Genomic DNA, 18,608 nt, shown 5'->3' with positions numbered 1-18,608 from the left:
GGTAAATGGTTAACCAAACTATGGTACATCCATACTATTGAATACTACTCAGCAACAGAAAGAAATGAAATATTGATAATGAATAAAAACAACTTGGATGGATGTCAAGAGCATTATAATGACTGCAAAAAGTCAATTTCAAAAGATTGTATGCTATGACTTCATTTTTTATAATGACAAAGTTACAGATAGTTATAGATACGGCGAGTGTGATTATGAAGGAGTAGCCCAAAGGAGACCTCTGGTGATGGCATAGTTTTTTTCCTCCATTGCAGGCTGATCACATGAGCCAACCCATGTGATGAAACCCCTAGAACTTTACACACAGTGCCAATGTCAGTTTCATGGTTTTGACAGTGTACTATAATAATGCACTTTTCTCTACTACCATTGCAACTTTCTGTGAATCTAATCATTTCAAAGTAAAATGTTTCCTTAAAACTTAACACATCTGAAGCAACCTAGATGTCCATCAACAGATGAATTTATGGATAAAGAAGTTGTGATACATATATACAACGGAAAATATGACTTGGTCATAAACAGGAATGAATCTGACTCATTTCTAGTGAGGTGGATGAACCTAGAGCCTGAAATAAGCCAGAAAAAGGAAAACATCGTTTATTAACACATATATATGAAATCTAGAAAAATCATACTGATGAACCTATCTGCAGGGTAGCAAATAGTGATGCAGGCATAGAGACGTGTGGCACAAAGTGAGAAAGTAACATGGAAACATATACATTACCATATGTAAATAGATGTGTGCTCAGTTGCTCAGTCGTGTCTGACTCTGCAACCCCATGGACTGCAGCCCGCCAGGTTCCTCTGTCCATGGGATTTCCCAGGCAAGAATACCAGAGTGGATTGCCATTTCCTCCTCCAGAAGACCTTTCCCAAACCAGGAGTCGAACCCGAGTCTCCTGCATTAGCAGGTGGATTCTTTACCACTCCACCACCTGGGAAACCCCAATAACTTGATCAATTTATGTAAATGCACCTTGAAACATTCAAGCTATTTAAAGGGTGTAAAGGATGTTTGCCTCTGTGCCCTTGGCTCAACTTAAGATGTAAGGCATTAGTCAAACTGACGGAGTACCTGTGTGACCAGCTCTGGTTTCTGCCATCACCTCTTCAGCACTCCTCCTCCGCCCCAGTCCCTATCAGTCACCACTATCCCAAACTGGGTGCTTATTCCTGAGCAGATCTCTATCATTTTCCTATATATATATTACTGATAAATAATATATAGTGTTTTATATGTCCTAAAGTCTTTGTAAATGGTACCATACTGTGTGTAATCTCTAACATGTTTTTTTACTCTGCATTATGTTAATACTATTCATTTGTGCTGCCTTTAGCTATAGTTCATTAATTTCTACTGCTAGTTTTCAGAGTATAGGAAAAAAAACAAACAGCCCATAAGATATCTATCCTCTGGGTGATTGGACATTTAAATTATTTTCCTGTTTTTACTTTTAAAATAATGCTACTTTAGAGATCCTAGGATATGGCTCTTGTGTATATGTGCAAAAATAGCCCTGAGATAAGAATTGCCAGATGACAGGATATGCACATTGTCATAAACATATTGCATTTGCCTGACTAATGGTAAGATGGAACATTGTGGTGCATTTATTGCCTACTCATTTTTTTTTCTTTTCTGTGAATTTTGCACATTTTCCTCTAGGGTAGTTTATGATTTTTAGCAGTTATTTATATGTGTTTATATGCTATTCCATGTTGCAAATATTTTTTTCTCAATCTGTGACATAGTTTTGTCTATTATGTCTTTCGATGGAAAAAGTTTTAAATCTTTTTTTTCAATTAACTACAATTGATTTATGGTGAGAGTTGGACCATAAAGAAGAACTGATGCTTTTGAACTGTGGTGTTGGAGAAGACTCTTGAGAGTCCATTGGGCTGCAAGGAGATCAAACCAGTCAATCATAAAGGAAATCAATCCTGAATATTCATTGGAAGGACTGATGCTGAAGCTGAAGCTCCAATACTTTGGCCACCTGATGGGAAGGGCTGACATAAAAAAGACCCTGATGCTGGGAAAGATTGAAGGCAGGAGGAGAAGGGAAGGACATTCTAATCTCATTGAAGACGAGATGGTTGATGGCATCACTGATTTGATGGACATGAGTTTCAGCAAGCTCTGGGAATTGGTGATAGACAGGGAAGCCTGGCTTGCTGCAGTCCATGGGGTCGCAGAGTCAGGCACGACTGAAGGACTGAACTGAACTGATAGGAACAGTTGATTTGGGCTTCCCAGGTGGCTCAGTAGTAAAGAATCCACCTGCCAACGCAGGAGATACAGGAGATGTGGGTCCAATCCCTGGATTAGGAAGATCCCCTGGAGAAGGAAATAGCAACCCACTCCAGTATTCTTGTCTGCAAAGTTCAATGGACAGTGGAGCCCGGCAGACTAGAGTCCATGGGGTCGCAGAGAGTCGGACACATCATAGTGACTGAGCACACACACACAGACGCGTGCACAGTTGATTCACAATATTATATTAGCTTCAGGTGCACAGCACTGATTCAATCTTTTTATAGATTGTACTCCATTTAAAAGTGAAAGGCAGAGTAAATTTAAGATCCATTTCATATTTAGGTTATAGACCTTTTCCTGGATTTTACAGACTGAATCGTGTTCCTACTTTAAGTCCATTGGGTCAACGATGCCTTGCCCCGGCCTGACATCCTAAGGATGAATACCGAGCCTCCTCGCCCTTGGCAGAACTGTTCTCAGGGGTGGCCTGCACCCTGAGTCCCCAGCAAGATGGACTCCCAGCTGCCCACAGGGGAGACCCGGTCGTTAATCCCCCTTGATTTCTCACCTCCTTCACTTGATTCCTGGGACCACTTCACAGGTAACCCCTTGAACCTAATCCTTGACTAGGGAAGGCTTTGGCGAGGAATCAAACCCCTGCACTAACTCTCATTGTCTCCATCTCATTAAAGAGCAAGTCTCCTCTCCTTCCATTTGCAGTTGACGTTGCATTTCACCCCCGCACCTCCTTTCTGTCTCGGTCTCCCTCCCCTGGCTCTCCCAACACACTGCCGGGACTGGTCATCCAGGTTGCACCCGATGCCAGGTCCGCACAGAATGGGCGGCTCCCGCTCCTCCCGGCCGCAGGGGGCGCTGTGGGGCGGAGATGCCGGTGAGTTCCAGCGTGCACCGCGCCCGGGCCGGGCCTGCGGGTCGGAGCGGAGCGCGAGGCCGCCACGGGGGAGGTGCCGCGGGGCCACCAGGAGCTTGGCTTGGCGGTAGCCCGGTCGGGCACCTGGTGGGACCGCGAGGGCCCATGGCCGAGCCGGCTCCGGTAAGACGGGCTCCCCCCGCGCGGACGCCCAGACCCAGGCTCGGGGAGGGTCCGCGGGTTCCGGCTCGGTGGGTCAGCGTCCTGGGGTCCTCGCGCGGCGGACGCGGACCAGTGGGCGGGGTGTGAGGGCCGCGCTAGGCGGATGGTGTGGGGACTGGACCCTGGACGGAGCCGGGGACCTCCGCTCCTCCGTGCCAAACCCTGAACAAAGCCGAGCGTGGAACTGCAGAGTCTGGGCCATGGGCGCCCGTGAGTGATGGGGCCAGACGACGGAAGGGATCAAAATTCGTGTGCGGCCAGCGCTGGGTGTTAAAGTTCAGTCGGTTTTTACATTATAGTTACCGAATTTAGAATAAATATTTTTTAAAGTTTAGATTCTGAATGGTTGAAATGATAGCTGGCAGGGTCAAAATTAAACCCTAATGTGTTGAAGTGTGTTGAGTGTAAGAAGGAAGGAGGACACGTTGGAAAGAATAGAAGTCGAATATAAAGACCTAAGTAGGATATACATTACTTTATTTAGTGTTTTGTTGAAATTGAGATTTTATGTCTTTCCGTATTTTATAAGTTTACGTATTGAGCGTTTTTACACCGAGTTCCACAAGCAAGTTTCAGATGGAGGAGTAATTTCGTCTGCAAGTCTTACTGCTTAAGAAATACATTTCATAAGGCTATAGCTGATTACTAAATGAACTCATGAAATCATTACTTTTAAGGTATTGTTAAAGACCTTAGCAAAATAAAACATAGCAACAACAACAACAAAAAACGTGAAAAATATAATAAATAATCTCAGCAAAAACTGTAATTCCTGCATACGCAAAAGATATGCAACACATTTATAGTGAAAATTACAGATGTAGGCATACCTCAGAGATATTTTGGGTTTGGTTTTAGAACTACTGCAATAAAGCAAATATCACAATAAAAGAAGTCTTTTTCTTTTTTTGGTTTCCCACGGTGTAGAAAAATTATGTTTACACTATAGTCTGTTGAGTATGTAGCAGCATTATGTCTTAAAAAGCAATGTACAACCCTTAATTAAAAATACTCTATGGCTAAGAGTCCTCACCATCATCTGAGCCTCTAGGCAGTTGTAATCTTACTGCTTGTTGGAGTGTCTTGCTCCATGTTGATGGATGCTGACTGATCAGGGTGGTAGTTACTGAAGGTTAGCATGACTGGCAATTTCTTAAAATAAGATACAGTGCGGTTTGGGGGATGGATTGACTCTTCCTTCCAGGTATGAGTTCTCTGTAGCGTGTAATGCTGTTTAATAGCATTTCACCAGAAGGAAATGGCAACCCACTCCAGTGTTCTTGTCTGGAGAATCCCAGAGACCGGGGAGCCTGGTGGGCTGCCGTCTATGAGATAGCACAGAGTTGGACACGACTGAAGCGACTTAGCAGCAGCAGCACTTTGAAAATTAGAGTCAGTCCTCTTGAACCTTGCCACTGCTTTATCAGCTAAGTTTATGATATTATGATATTCTGAATCCTTTCTTGTCATTTTAACAATCTAAATGGCATCTGCAGGAGTAGATTCTTCAGATTCCATCTGGAGAAACCATTGTTTCTGCTCATCCATAAGAAGCCTCTCCTAATTTGGTAAACTTTTATCATGAGTTTGTAGCAGTTCAGTCACACCTTCAGCCTCCACTCTGAATTCTAGTTCTCTTGGTGTGTCCATCACATCTGCAGTTACTGCCTCTGCTGAAATCTCGAACTCTCAAAGTTATCCATGATGGTTGGAATCAACTTCTTCCAAACTCCTGTTAATGTCGATATTTTGACTTCTCTTCATGAATCATGAATGTTCTTTGTGGCACCTAGAAGGATAAATTTTTTCTGGATTTTCTATTTACTTTGCCCAGACCCATCAGAGGAAGTACTTTAGCCTGATGAAATGTATTTCTTAAATAATAAGACTTGCAAGTCGAAATTACTCCTTGATCTGAAGTTTGCCTGTAAAAGTGGGTATAAGAAGGGGTGGAGCTTTAGAATTACTGTAAAGTAGTGAAGGAGCATTATCTGAACTCAGAGGGAAGGTTATCACACCAAGTGGGAATAGGTAAGGTTCACCACAGGGTAATCTAAGGCAACTAGAAGGTGTTAAGGGGATATATGTGTGCACTTGGTATATTCCTACTCGGTTCAGTTCTCATAGTAGCAACCAGAACTCTCAAATTCCTAGGAATGAATCTGGCAAGACTTATATAAGATTTGTACAAAGAAAACATTAAATTTTACTAACACAAAAAATCTAGGTAAAAGATGTTTCTGGATGGGAAGATGTCATAATTTAGAGATCCAGTTCAATAAAAATTTATATATTTAGTATATTCCCATCAGAATCCCAATAGTATTTCTCTGTTTATTTAGAAGAGAAAATAGACAAGAAAAGTCATGACAATTTCCTTTAAAAAAGGGGGGGGGGTGATGTGAGTGAGGCTCAATGGAATGAGAGTGTGTACATACATACACATATATATATACATACACACACACATATATATATAAATGACTGACTTGTAATGTTGTACAGCAGAAATCAACACAACATTGTAAAGCAAGTATCCTCTAATTAAAAATAAAAGATCAGGAGCTAGGTGGTGGTAGATGTTGGACACAACTGAGCGACTTCACTGGAGATGGCCATATCCCTTTAAATGGCAAATAATTTGATAAAAATTATAAGAATTAAACAGTGCAGTATTGGAACAAGAATACACAGAATCACCAGTGGAACAAAAATATAACCAACTATAAATGGAAAACTAGTTTATGAAAAAAATGATCCCAAATCCATGGTAAACAAATAGACTAGTCAGTATGTTTTGTGACAGCTGAATATCTCTTTGGAAAAAGAATTCTGTCCCTTCTTGTTATGATATATATAAAAGTAAGTCCCAGATGGAAAAAGATTTCGTTCTAATAAAGTCATAAAAAAATTACAAAGATTTCAGAATATCTTTTATAATTTTAGAATAGGGAAAGTCTTCTAAGTCATCTATTAACCCTAATGTAAGAAAGTTCGATTCATGGGGTCGCAGAGAGTTGGAAACAACTGAGCGACTGAACTGAACTGAACTGAAGAAAGTTAATTCAGACGATAAAAGCCCACTAAAATGCTGAGCCAAGGATGAGAGCAGGCATGCACAAAGATATGTGGGGAACCCCCTGCCCCGCCACTGAAATATGAAATAAGGTTGCAGAGTCTCACGAATGCAAATTAAAACAATGAAATACAATTTTTTACCTGTCACATAGGCCAATAAATAAACAAGCGAAGTTTAAGAACATCTGTGCTGGCAAAGATGTAAAGAACCTTTACACCTTTGGACTTGCCTGGTGGCTCAGTGGTAGAGAATCCACCTGCCAATGCAGGAGACACAGGTTCAATCCCTGGTCTAGGAAGAGCCTGCATGCCACGGAGCAGCTAAGCCAGTGCACCACAACTATTGAGCCTTCACTGTAGATCTCAGGAACCACAACTACTGAAGCCTGTGCACCCTAGAGCCTGTGTGCCACAACAAGAGGCCACCACGACGAGAGGTCCAAGCACCACAACTAGAGAATAGCGCCTGTTCACTGCAACTAGAGAAAAAGCCCACGCAGCAACCAAGACCCAGCACAGCCAAAAACCACTAAATCTTATTTTTAAAGTGGGCCCTACAAAGCATTCTAAAGGAGCTCTTTAAAAAAATGTCTCTCTTTATTGGCAAGGGTTAAGTGCTGGATTCTTTTTGGAAGGCAATCTAGTGATATCTCGTAAATAGAAGGCATTTCTATCCTTCGATTTAGTAGTTCTCATTTTTAGCCTTTTCCTGCAGAAGTAAAACCACTTATATATAAAGAAGCATATCAGAGCATTGTTGGTAATTCATAAAGGAAATGGAAAATATGTATCATCAGTGGGGTATGTGTAATCATGAATAATGCAATTTAGAAAAACCCGATTTTGCCTATAAAATTGACCTAGGACTTCCCTGGTGGCTCAGATGGTAAAGTGTCTGTCTACAATTCGGGAGAACTGGGTTCGATCCCTGGGTCAGGAAGATCCCCTGGAGAAGGCAGTGGCAATCCACTCCAGTACTATTGCCTGGAAAATCCTATGAACAGAGGAGCTTGGTAGGCTACAGTCCATGGGGTCAAAAGAGTCAGACACAACTGAGCAACTTCACCTTCACTTTTCAGGAAGATGACATTGAAAGAAGTTACACAGTGATTTGTTCCCACTTTTGTTTAAAGGAAAAATGAAGGAATTCCATTCTATACATATGCATTCGAAGCTGGATGAAGCATAGAGAAACAAGTGGAAGGGGTGGTTGCAGTCACCAAACAAAACCACACGATGGGAGTAGGGGAGGAGCTGTTCCCAAGGGAGAGGCTGCCTAACAGACAAAAACACTACACTGTGAAATTCTTAAATTGATGACAAGGAAGTGGGGTTTTGAAGCAATAATGACTGTATAAGCCTGCTGTGCTGCAGTCCATGGGGTCACAAGGAGTCGGACATGAGTGAGCAACTGAACTAATGACTGTATATGTATTATGTCTATAATTTCAGTTACCTCTGACTTTTGAGGATGTGGCCATTTATTTCTCAGAGCAAGAATGGCAGAATCTACAGGCATGGCAGAAGGAGCTTTACAAGCAAGTAATGAGAGCCAATTATGAGATTCTCCTTTCTCTAGGTAAGAAGTCTTTAACTCTGGCTAACGCATGGAGGGATTGAGGGCAGGAGGAGAAGGGGACAACAGAGGATGAGATGGCTGGATGGCATCACTGACTCGATGGGCATGAGTCTGAGTGAACTCCGGGAGTTGGTGATGGACAGGGAGGCCTGGCGTGCTGCGATTCATGGGGTTGCAAAGAGTCGGACACAACTGAGCGACTGAACTGAACTGAATGCATGGAACTGGCTCCTGTTAGGGGTCTCAGTCACTTGATAACCCCTGTTTCTCAGTTTGCCAGGTTTCTCAGAAATTAACTCAGAAAGGCACTTTTACCCAGACACTTTCATTAATATCTGTAAGTATTGCTAACCCTTACTCAAGGGTAGATGTTGCTACATGAGAATACTTATGACTGTGTAATATAACATGGTCAGAGGTGACTAAATATATGGCAGGACTTTTAATCAGTGTAGACTCAGAGGTTGCCATGATTTTCCACATGGACACATGCCTTACCCATATCCATAAACTACCCTGTGTATCTTTTTTTTTTTTTTATCACTGGTGCCTTATTTATTACCACTGAGAAATGATTCCATAATACTGACCAGAGTGATTACACAGCTCATAGAAACTTTCCATTTAAGAACCACGATGTCAAAACACAGCAGAGGCCATCAGCAGTATTAATAAGGATTTTGTCAGCTTCTAATGATGATTATTATTGTATCAGATTGCAATTCACACTAATTATTAGTAAAAGTTTACAAACATTAAAAAGTGCATAATAACATTTGGATCTGATAGGGCTGAAAAAAGACATGAAAAATACAACACAAGGGCTTTACTTTTGTGATTGGTGTCCACATGATTGCAAGGTCATTTTCTCCATCTTTTTCAGCTCCATGGAGATAAGCTGTCCTCCAAATGTTAGTAGTATCATACAGCACTGTAAGAAATTTGATTCCAGAGAAGAAAATATTTCCAGTGCTTAGTATTATTTTCTATTCTCTTCCCCATATCCCCAGTTCTCAAAAATTCTCACAATTGGAAATAAAAATATTAGTCGGAAAAAGTTCTCCATTTGGGAATAAGACAAAATTTGCAGACTGAACTCTGGTCTGTGCAGACGCCAAACAGACTGAATTCAGGTAATATTCACATTAATGGATATTTTCAAATGTCTGTATAATAAGCAAAGGAGTCCTGATGAATCTGTTAGACTTAATTCATCAGCAGTGAATTAAGGGGATAGATTGTTTTAAAAAAAAAGTATGTCCTATCTTGTGTACACCACCACGCTATGGAGCAGAATTTTTAGGCAGCCCTTTAAAAAATGAGTGGTATAAAAATTCACAGTAATGTGCATCATTTTTGTTTTTCATAAGCAATCGAAGAAGGGGGGCAGTGCTGAGCATCTATATTGTACAATACAAAACAGTGTAAATAACAAAGCAGGAACACAGATACATGATGCTAAAAACAGTACTTTCTGGATGGTTCTTTTACTGGGTGAATACTCAGGCCAGAGATATTTAAACTCTGGGGTTCAACCAACCCTTTGCTATTAGACACAATTAAATCCTCTGACATTGTGAGGGGCCAGATGCTACAGGAAGAATCATCATCTAGATCACTGCTACTCTCTACAAGCATTTCATCATATGGTCAAGTGAAAGGATCCGTACAAAAATGACATCCAAACACAAGCCACATGATTTCAACCATTGCTAATGCCAGAGGTAGAGAAAAGTCTGTCTGCAGCCACAGCCTCTGCCCCCACTTTTAACATAACAAGCAGGTTCCTGCAAAGCAGTACAGCCATTTTCTTCTTCCCCTTTGCACTCTTGGAAATAAATGCATTCCAGCCAGGTCTGGAGATTGGAGACATCGTCAGGTGTTGAAGAAGGTCAAAGTGGAGTGTTAACTTTGAGATTTTGCTGCTTCTCCCTGGGCTTCCCCACTTTGTTCTGTTGAATTTCGCTGTGCATCTTCTTCCCCTTCTGTCTTGTTGATATCAAGACCTGCTCATTTCAAGGCTAATTCATTGCTGTTGCCACTTGCAGAGGAAACCAGGATATCATGTATTGCATTTCTTCTACCCGTTCTTCCTGAAGCAATAAAATCTGCATATGTAGTTTCCACATCAGTCATTGCTAACAAATATCCACATAGCAGGGGCTGATTGGAAACCTTCTTGTCCTCAATTCATTGGCTATCCTGGATTACTTTTTCTTGAATCAGACCTCCAGACTTCTACCAGAAACTGTTCCTTTGGAGATACCAGGCCTTCCCAGAAACTCAGAAAACTTCTCGGGCGCGATGGAGGCAGCGCACGTCCCAGGCGTCCGCTGCCCCGGGCTGCAGTGCCGCCGCGCCGGGCGCTGCGTGGTCAGCTCGGCCGGCCCCCACCCCACCTGCCAGCTGCTGCAGCCGCTCCCCTACCCTGTGTATCTTTAACCTATGATGTTCCTCCGTGTGTGTGTGTGTGCTGTGGTGAGTTGTGTTCGACTCTGCGACCCCATGGACTAGTTGGACTCCTCTGTTCATGGGATTTTCCAGGAAAGAATACTGGAGTGGGTTGCCAGTTCCTCCTCCAGGATGATGTTCCTACCTGTCAGCTTTTACAGTGGTGTCCATATGCCTCAGGAAAGCTAATGTTATCTTTTTTTGCAATGTGATTTCAGAAGGCAATACACACTAAGGTGTTTAACTGCAGTTGTTTCTGGTAGTTATTCTAATGGTGTTCCTTTTAGTCTTTTTGCTTAGTCTTTATAATCTTATTATTAAATATGATTTTTAAAAAAATCAGTCTGTCTGGAAGAGCTTCAGAATGAAAGATAAAAGTCTCTTGCTTCACTCTCATCCCATCCCTGCCCCCACTCAGTTCATTCCTCAAAGGCAATAACTTTTAACCATTTCTGCATCAGTTCTTACTTTGGTTTCCTTTAGTCTATCATGCTTACACCTGTGTTTCTTACTTTATCTAGTTTAGACAGCGTTAACTCCTTACTGTGTACTATCCTTCTTCTAGCTCCTTCTCAAATTTTGATAGTTTTTTAGTGCCTCTGTTTGCTACCTTTATAATTTAAATGATAAACTTCTAGATCATGTTTCATCAACTTGGTATCTCTTGATCCCTTCAGTCTATAAAGATAAGGTAATTAGTTCTCCTATATTCCCTCTGCTTCTCCTGCTAACATCTACCAGCCAGACCACTTCTTTCATATTGCAGCATTTCTCTTACTAATGGAGTAGCCATCATGGTCAACAGAAGAGTCCGAAATGCAGTACTTGGATGCAATCTCAAAAACGACAGAATGATCTCTGTTCATTTCCAAGGCAAACCATTCAATATTACAGTAATCCAAGTCTATGCCCCACCAGTAACGCTGAAGAAGCTGAAGTTGAACGGTTCTATGAAGACCTACAAGACCTTTTAGAACTAACACCCAAAAAAGATGTCCTTTTCATTATAGGGGACTGGAATGCAAAAGTAGGAAGTCAAGAAACACCTGAAGTAACAGGCAGATTTGGCCTTGGAATGCGGAATGAAGCAGGGCAAAGACTAATAGAGTTTTGCCAAGAAAATGCACTGGTCATAGCAAACACCCTCTTCCAACAACACAAGAGAAGACTCTACACATGGACATCACCAGATGGTCAACACCGAAATCAGATTGATTATAATCTTTGCAGCCAAAGATGGAGAAGCTCTATACAGTCAACAAAAAGAAGAATGGGAGCTGACTGTGGCTCAGATCATGAGCTCCTTATTGCCAAATTCAGACGTAAATTGGAGAAAGTAGGGAAAACCATGAGACCATTCAGATATGACCTAAATCAAATCCCTTATGATTATACAGTGGAAGTGAGAAATATATTTACGGGACTAGATCTGATAGATAAAGTGCCTGATGAACTACGGACTGAGGTTCGTGACACTGTACAGGAGACAGGGATCAAGACCATCACCATGGAAAAGAAATGCAAAAAAGCAAAATGGCTGTCTGGGGAGGCCTTACAAATAGCTGTGAAAAGAAGAGAGGTGAAAAGCAAAGGAGAAAAGGAAAGATATAAGCATCTGAATGCAGAGTTCCAGAGATTAGCAAGAAGAGATAAGAAAGCCTTCCTCAGCGATCAATGCAAAGAAATAGAGGAAAACAACAGAATGGGAAAGACTAGAGATCTCTTCAAGAAACTTAGAGATACCAAGGGAACATTTCATGCAAAGATGGGCTCGATAAAGGACAGAAATGGTATGGACCTAACAGAAGCAGAAGATATTAAGAAGAGGTGGCAAGAATACACAGAAGAACTGTACAAAAAAGATCTTCACGACCCAGATAATCATGATGATGTGATCACTCATCTAGAGCCAGACATCTTGGAATGTGAAGTCAAGTGGGCCTTAGAAAGCATCGCTATGAACAAAGCTAGTGGAAGTGATGAAATTCCAGTTGAGCTATTTCAAATCCTGAACGATGATGCTGTGAAAGTGCTGCACTCAAATATGCCAGCAAATTTGGAAAACTCAGCAGTGGCCACAGGACTGGAAAGGGTCAGTTTTCATTCCAATGCCAAAGAATGCTCAAACTACCGCACAATTGCACTCATCTCACACGCTAGTAAAATAATGCTCAAAATTCTCCAAGCCAGGCTTCAGCAATACATGAACCGTGAACTCCCTGATGTTCAAGCTGGTTTTAGAAAAGGCAGAGGAACCAGAGATCAAATTGCCAACATCTGCTGGATCATGGAAAAAGCAGGAGATTTTTGCTTTATTGACTATGCCAAAGTCTTTGACTGTGTGGATCACAATAAACTGTGGAAAATTCTGAAAGAGATGGGAATACCAGACCACCTGACCTGCCTCTTGAGAAATCTGTATGCAGGTCAGGAAGCAACAGTTAGAACTGGACATGGAACAACAGACTGGTTCCAAGTAGGAAAAGGAGTACGTCAAGGCTGTATATTGTCACCCTGCTTATTTAACTTCTATGCAGAGTACATTATGAGAAATGCTGGACTGGAAGAAGCACAAGCTGGAATCAAGATTGCCGGGAGAAATATCAATAACCTCAGATGTGCAGATGACACCACCCTTATGGCAGAAAGTGAAGAGGAGCTAAAGTCTCTTGATGAAAGTGAAAGAGGAGAGCGAAAAAGCTGGCTTAAAGCTCAACATTCAGAAAACGAAGATCATGGCATCTGGTCCCATCCCTTCATGGGAAATAGATGGAAAAACAGTAGAAACAGTGTCTGACTTTATTTCTTTTAAATATATATATATATATATATATATATATATATATATATATATATATATATAATTGAAAGAAAGTTTTACTTGAAAATAGAGTAAACTTTTCTTCTAGGGGACCAAGGTCATATATTAGAGAATTGTGTAACTATTTTCATTTGTTCATTCATTGCCACCCCTTCTATTCTAGCAGAATTCAACTGTGTTTTCGGTTGTAATTGTAATGTTACCAAAGGTACTCCTCAGAGAATGTTTTAGCTGAAGCTACGTACATTCTTGTTCTTATTTTTGTATACGCTGTATTCCCAAGATATTGCCAGTTGTCTCAGGTGTTGTTCCAGCATTCTCAAAGCACACTACTGGTGAGTTTTAATAAACCCATGACAGAATGCAGCATTGCTAGCTCTACAGGGTCCAAAACAAAATTAAACATACAACTCATGTAAAGGTCCCAGTCAGTTAGGAAGCAGTGTTACAAAATGTGGGCAGTTTTGTTTCTTTGTGTAAACCTATACTCTATTTTTCAAACATCTCTTCTCATATATTTTACCCGGAGTAGATTTAGGAAATTTAGAAACAACTTACTGTGCTTCTAAATTTAGTGCTCAAGGAAACCAAACTACTCCGTCTGACTTTTCTGTACAGATAATGGACTTCCCAAACCAGAACTAATATCCTGGATTGAGCAGGGGAGAGAGCTCTTTAAGAAATGGGGAGAATCACAGGAATCAAGAAACACAATTTGCTCCACTGCTGATTTGCATTTTGATCCAGTTATTGAAGGACAGCCATTTTCAGGTGAGTTTTAAGATGATTTCTTAAGGTTATGTCCTTAAGACATTACATTCACGTTTCTTATTTCCAGTTCTTTGGCGTTGCCTTCCTGTTTGACTCAACTGAGGCTTAACATCTGGTATATTCCAGAGAAAGGCAGTAAAGCACAGTAGCTAGGATTACGGGTTCTGGATCCTGAGTCTGGGTCTTGCCTTTTCCTGGGCAAGTTATTCATCGTCTCCTGGTGGCTCAGATGGTAAAGAATCACCTGCAGTGTGGGAGACCAGGGTTTGATCCCTGGGTTGGGAAGATCCCCTGGATAAGGGAATGGCTACCCACTTCAGTATTCTGGCCTGGAAAATTCCATGGACTGTATAGTCCATGGGGTCACAAAAAGTCGGACACAACTCAGGAACTTTCACTTGACCTATAAAGATTTAAGTATCTACATTATAGGATTAAATGAGTTGATATATGTAGATTGTTAAAATGATACCTGGCAACACAGTAAGAGTTCAGCAAATATGCACTATTCTTCAGGCAGCGGGAATCAGCAACTCCTCTGTTTCTTGTCATGATAACAAAGTCTAAGATTTTTGGATTCTTAACAGTCAGTATTAGAGCAAGGAAAAAGTGAGTCACTCAGTCGTGTCTGACTCTTTGTGACCCCATGGACTGTATAGTCCATGGAATTCTCTGGGCCAGAATACTGGAGTGGGTAGCCTTTTCCTTCTGCAGGGGATCTTTCCAACCCAGGGACTGAACCCAGGTCTCCTGCATTGCAAGCAGATTCTTTACCAGCTTAGCCATGAGGGAAGCACAAGACTACTGGAGTGGGTAGCTTGTCCCTTTGCCAGTGGATCTTCCTGACCAAGGAATTGAACTGGGGTCTTCTGCATTGCAGGCAGATTCTTTAACAGAGTAAGGAAAGAGAAAGTCAAATGAGAACATCATTCCAAGAGATCTTGTCAATAGTTTACTTTTTAGCTGCCTCTTTCAGGAGAGTAAAGAGTTTTACTCACAAATTATTTCACTTTTTACCTCTGTTATCAGTTCTTCTAAGAAACCTTTTTACAAGATTGATAGGAATAGAGGTGAGGAGGGAGGAACAGCTGGTCTTAGGACAGCTAATGGATTACATATAACTATGAGTGAGTGAGTGAAGTCGCTCAGTCGTGTCCAACTCTTTGCGACCCTATGGACTGTAGCCTACAAGGCTCCTCTGTCCATGAAATTTTCCAGGCAAGAGTACTGGAGTGAGTGGTGGTGTTTAGTCTCTAAGCTGTGTCTGACGTTTTTGTGACCCTGAGGACTGTAGTGCACCAGGCTCCTCTGTCCATGAGATTTTCCAAGCAAGAACCCTGGAATGGGTTTTTCCTTCCCTTCTCCAGGAAGGAGATCCCTAGCCAGGGATCAAACCTACATCTCCTTTGTTGGTAAGCGGGTTCTTTATAACTGAGCCACTTGGGAAGCCCAACCATAGTGTTAGCCAGGGCTTAATGCTGCCAGGAACATTACCGGCATCATTTTTTGAATCAAGAATGTCTGCACATCCAAATGGGACAAGACAGGTGGTCCCCAGGTCATAATAGTGGTGAACATTTACAGAGTACCTGCAGCATCCCAAGCCCACACTAAGCACTTTACACACATTAATTCGTACAGTCCTCATAACAGTTATGTACTGCTGTTTCCATTTCTAACAGGAAAAGGAACTGAAGCTGGAGATTAGCTTGACAAAGGCAGCACCGTGAAAAGACTGGATTTGAACCCAGTCTGATGCCAGAGCCTAGGCCCTACACTTGTGACCTAAGTGTCCTTTTTTCAATAGTATTCTAAGATAGGTCTGTTCAGTTTAGTCCTAAACTAGGGCTCATGATTCTCCTGGTCATGAAATTGACCACCACTTAAAGGAACTGCTGGTTTAGTTCAGTGAAAGTTGGGCTCCTGGGCCACCGCAGATTACCGCTTCTGGCCACAAAAGCCTTAGCCATGACATAGGCTGGGACACTGACTGAATCTTGTTTTCAGTTTCAGGAAACCAACGAGCTGTGAGTTCAGAAGAAGCTCATTACTATTTCCAAGTAGATCCTCTTCAGAGCCACCGTTCCTGTGAACCCTTATCAGAAAAAAGTGAAGATGTTTCCTTCAGGCCTGACCAAGCCGTCGCCGTCGTGAACCCACAGAGACATAACACTTGGGCTCTACTCCCATCGGTCCACAGCTCCAGGGAACCCATCCAAAGAGAGAGAATCGCCAGCCCTAGGGCCCTGGGTCTCCCAGGCTTCCAGAAAACCGCCTCAGGGGAGGGCCTCCAGCAGTCTTGTGCCTTTTGTGGGGAAAGCTTTTGTAATGAGAACCTCTTAGAGCGGCACCAGGGGAGCCACTTGAAGGCCTGGAAGAAACTCAGCAAACAACCTGAGGTGCAGCAGCCTCGAAGCCAGACTCACTTCCGCTGCCCGGGATGTGGGCGGGGTTTCCGCCGGAAGCCGAGCTTGCTTGGCCCCCTGGCCGTCCGGGCTGAGGAGAGCCGCCTGCTGGGCCTCGAAAGTGGAGAAACGTGTGGCCGCCGCCTGACGCTGCCAAGGCCGCCTCCGTACCCCGGTTGTATCGAGAGTGCCTCCCGGGCCCCCCCGGGCGTGGAGAGGCCAGTCTCCCCGAGAGAGGGCGCCGGGGCGGCCTCTGAGCGGGCCGAGCTCCCTCCGAGCTCGAACCTGGCTGGTCAGGAGTGTGGCCACTGGGCTGGGGGGCCGGAGGCCCTCAAGCCTGGCCCCGGAGGGGAGAGGCCGTGCTCCTATGGTACGTGCAGCCGGCGTCCCTCCCAGCGGTGCGGGCTCTCCGACCACTCCCACCTGCACAACGCGGAGCGGCCCTGCCGGTGCGCCGAGTGCGGTCGGGCCTTCGGCCAATGCGGGCGGCTGCGGCTCCACCGGCAGCCGCCCTCGCACGAGCCGCCCTGCTCAGGCCCGGAGTGCGGCCTGGGCTTTCGCCTGAGGAGCCCGCTGCGGGCCCACGGGCTGCGGCACGGAGGTGACAGGCCGCTGGCGTGTGGCGAGTGCGGCCGCGGCTTCGCCCATCCGTGCAAGCTGCGCGAGCACCTGCGGGTGCACAGCGGCGAGCGGCCCTTCGGCTGTGCCGAATGCGGCAAGAGCTTCCGCCTCAAAGGCATCCTGAAGGCGCACGAGCGCACGCACAGCCGCGAGCGGCCCTTCCAGTGCGCCGAGTGCGGCCGGGGCTTCACGCGGCCGTCCAAGCTGGCTGAGCACTTCCGCGTGCACAGCGGCGAGCGGCCCTTCGGCTGTTCGGAGTGCGGCCGCCGCTTCCGCCTCCAGGGGCAGCTGCGGAGCCACCGGCGCCTGCACACCGGCGAGAGGCCCTTCCCGTGCCCCGACTGCGGTAAGAGCTACCGCGTAAAGGCCGACCTGAAGGCGCACCAGCTGCTGCATGGCGGCCCGATGCCTTTCTCCTGTGAATGCGGCAAGGGCTTCGCCAAGCAGTCCAAGCTCGTGGAGCACGTCCGGACGCACACAGGCGAGAAGCCCTTCCAGTGTCCACAGTGCGACAAGCGTTTCCGCTTGAAGGCTCAGCTGCTCAGCCACCAGGGCCTGCACACCGGGGAGAGGCCTTTCCGCTGCCCCGAGTGCGACAAAAACTTCCGGGAAAGGGGCCACATGCTCCGGCACCAGCGCATTCACCGGCCCGACCGGCCGTTTGCCTGTGCAGACTGCGGCAAGGGCTTCATTTACAAGTCGAAACTGGCCGAACACGTGCGAGTGCACACGAAATCCTGCCGTGTCCGCAGAGAGCCTGACGTTAAGAAAAGGCTCAGCCAGCTGTTTGCGATGATCGAGGCCGACTGGAGTTGAGGCTGAGGAGGGCACTCAAAGTGTTCAGCAGGGTTGGTGTTGCATGGGAAGCCACAGCCGAACCCCACATCTAGTAAGACAGAGCAAGAATGGAATGCAAGTTAGGAATAGGAGAAACCACGAAGATTCTCTCATTTAAAACATCACCAGCTATTTAATATATTTTTTTATCCATTGGTAAAAACAGGTATTTGTTCTTCCCACCATCTTACGGGGTAACTTCCCGTGACATGCTAATAAGCTAACTCTGAAATCCCGACTTGAATTTAGGCAGCCGGAAAGCCCTCCAGTACTGTTCTCAAAAGCATGGGCTGACTGTTAAATGTCAGCTCTTCTCTTCATGGTATGAACATAAGCAGGGGTTTCAATCCAGTGAATTTTGTTGCAGGTCTGAAATGATACTGGGTTTGGTTTAATTCATTTACTTGAAGCTAATAGCAATAAAATGAGTTCTCTGAATTGGGATGTGTCGATGTGAATGCTGAAGTGTCATAGCAGGTTCCACAGTGATTATGCATAGTTACCCTTAAGGAAAAGATGATAATTTAAGAAAATTTTGGTTAAGCTGGGTTGAAGAAAAAACTGAAGGTGCTAAGTTATATGGGACTAGAGTTTGTTTTTTGTTTTCGGTTGGAATGTAGTTGATATACAATGTGTTAGTTTCAGGTGTACAGCAAAGTGATTTAGTT

General features: G+C 44.0%; 1 protein-coding gene across 2 annotated transcripts; it reads left to right on the top strand.

The window, feature by feature from the left end:
• Positions 1-3,215: 3,215 nt before the first annotated feature.
• Positions 3,216-18,316, top strand: ZNF786 (zinc finger protein 786). Of its 2 annotated transcripts, none has more exons than XM_052638687.1 (4): positions 3,216-3,338; positions 7,908-8,034; positions 13,925-14,077; positions 16,091-18,316. In XM_052638687.1, the coding sequence occupies exons 1-4, from the start codon at positions 3,321-3,323 to the stop codon at positions 17,917-17,919; spliced, it is 2,127 nt and encodes a 708-aa protein (XP_052494647.1). In that variant the 5' UTR covers positions 3,216-3,320; the 3' UTR covers positions 17,920-18,316. The 2 variants fall into 2 exon arrangements, with proteins under 2 accessions (XP_052494647.1, XP_052494646.1); XM_052638686.1 differs by having other exon boundaries at positions 16,085-18,316.
• Positions 18,317-18,608: the final 292 nt, after the last annotated feature.

Source organism: Budorcas taxicolor, chromosome 4 (assembly GCF_023091745.1).
Source record: "Budorcas taxicolor isolate Tak-1 chromosome 4, Takin1.1, whole genome shotgun sequence".
Lineage (NCBI taxonomy): Eukaryota > Metazoa > Chordata > Mammalia > Artiodactyla > Bovidae > Budorcas > Budorcas taxicolor.
This window is presented reverse-complemented; position numbering and strand designations above follow the sequence as displayed.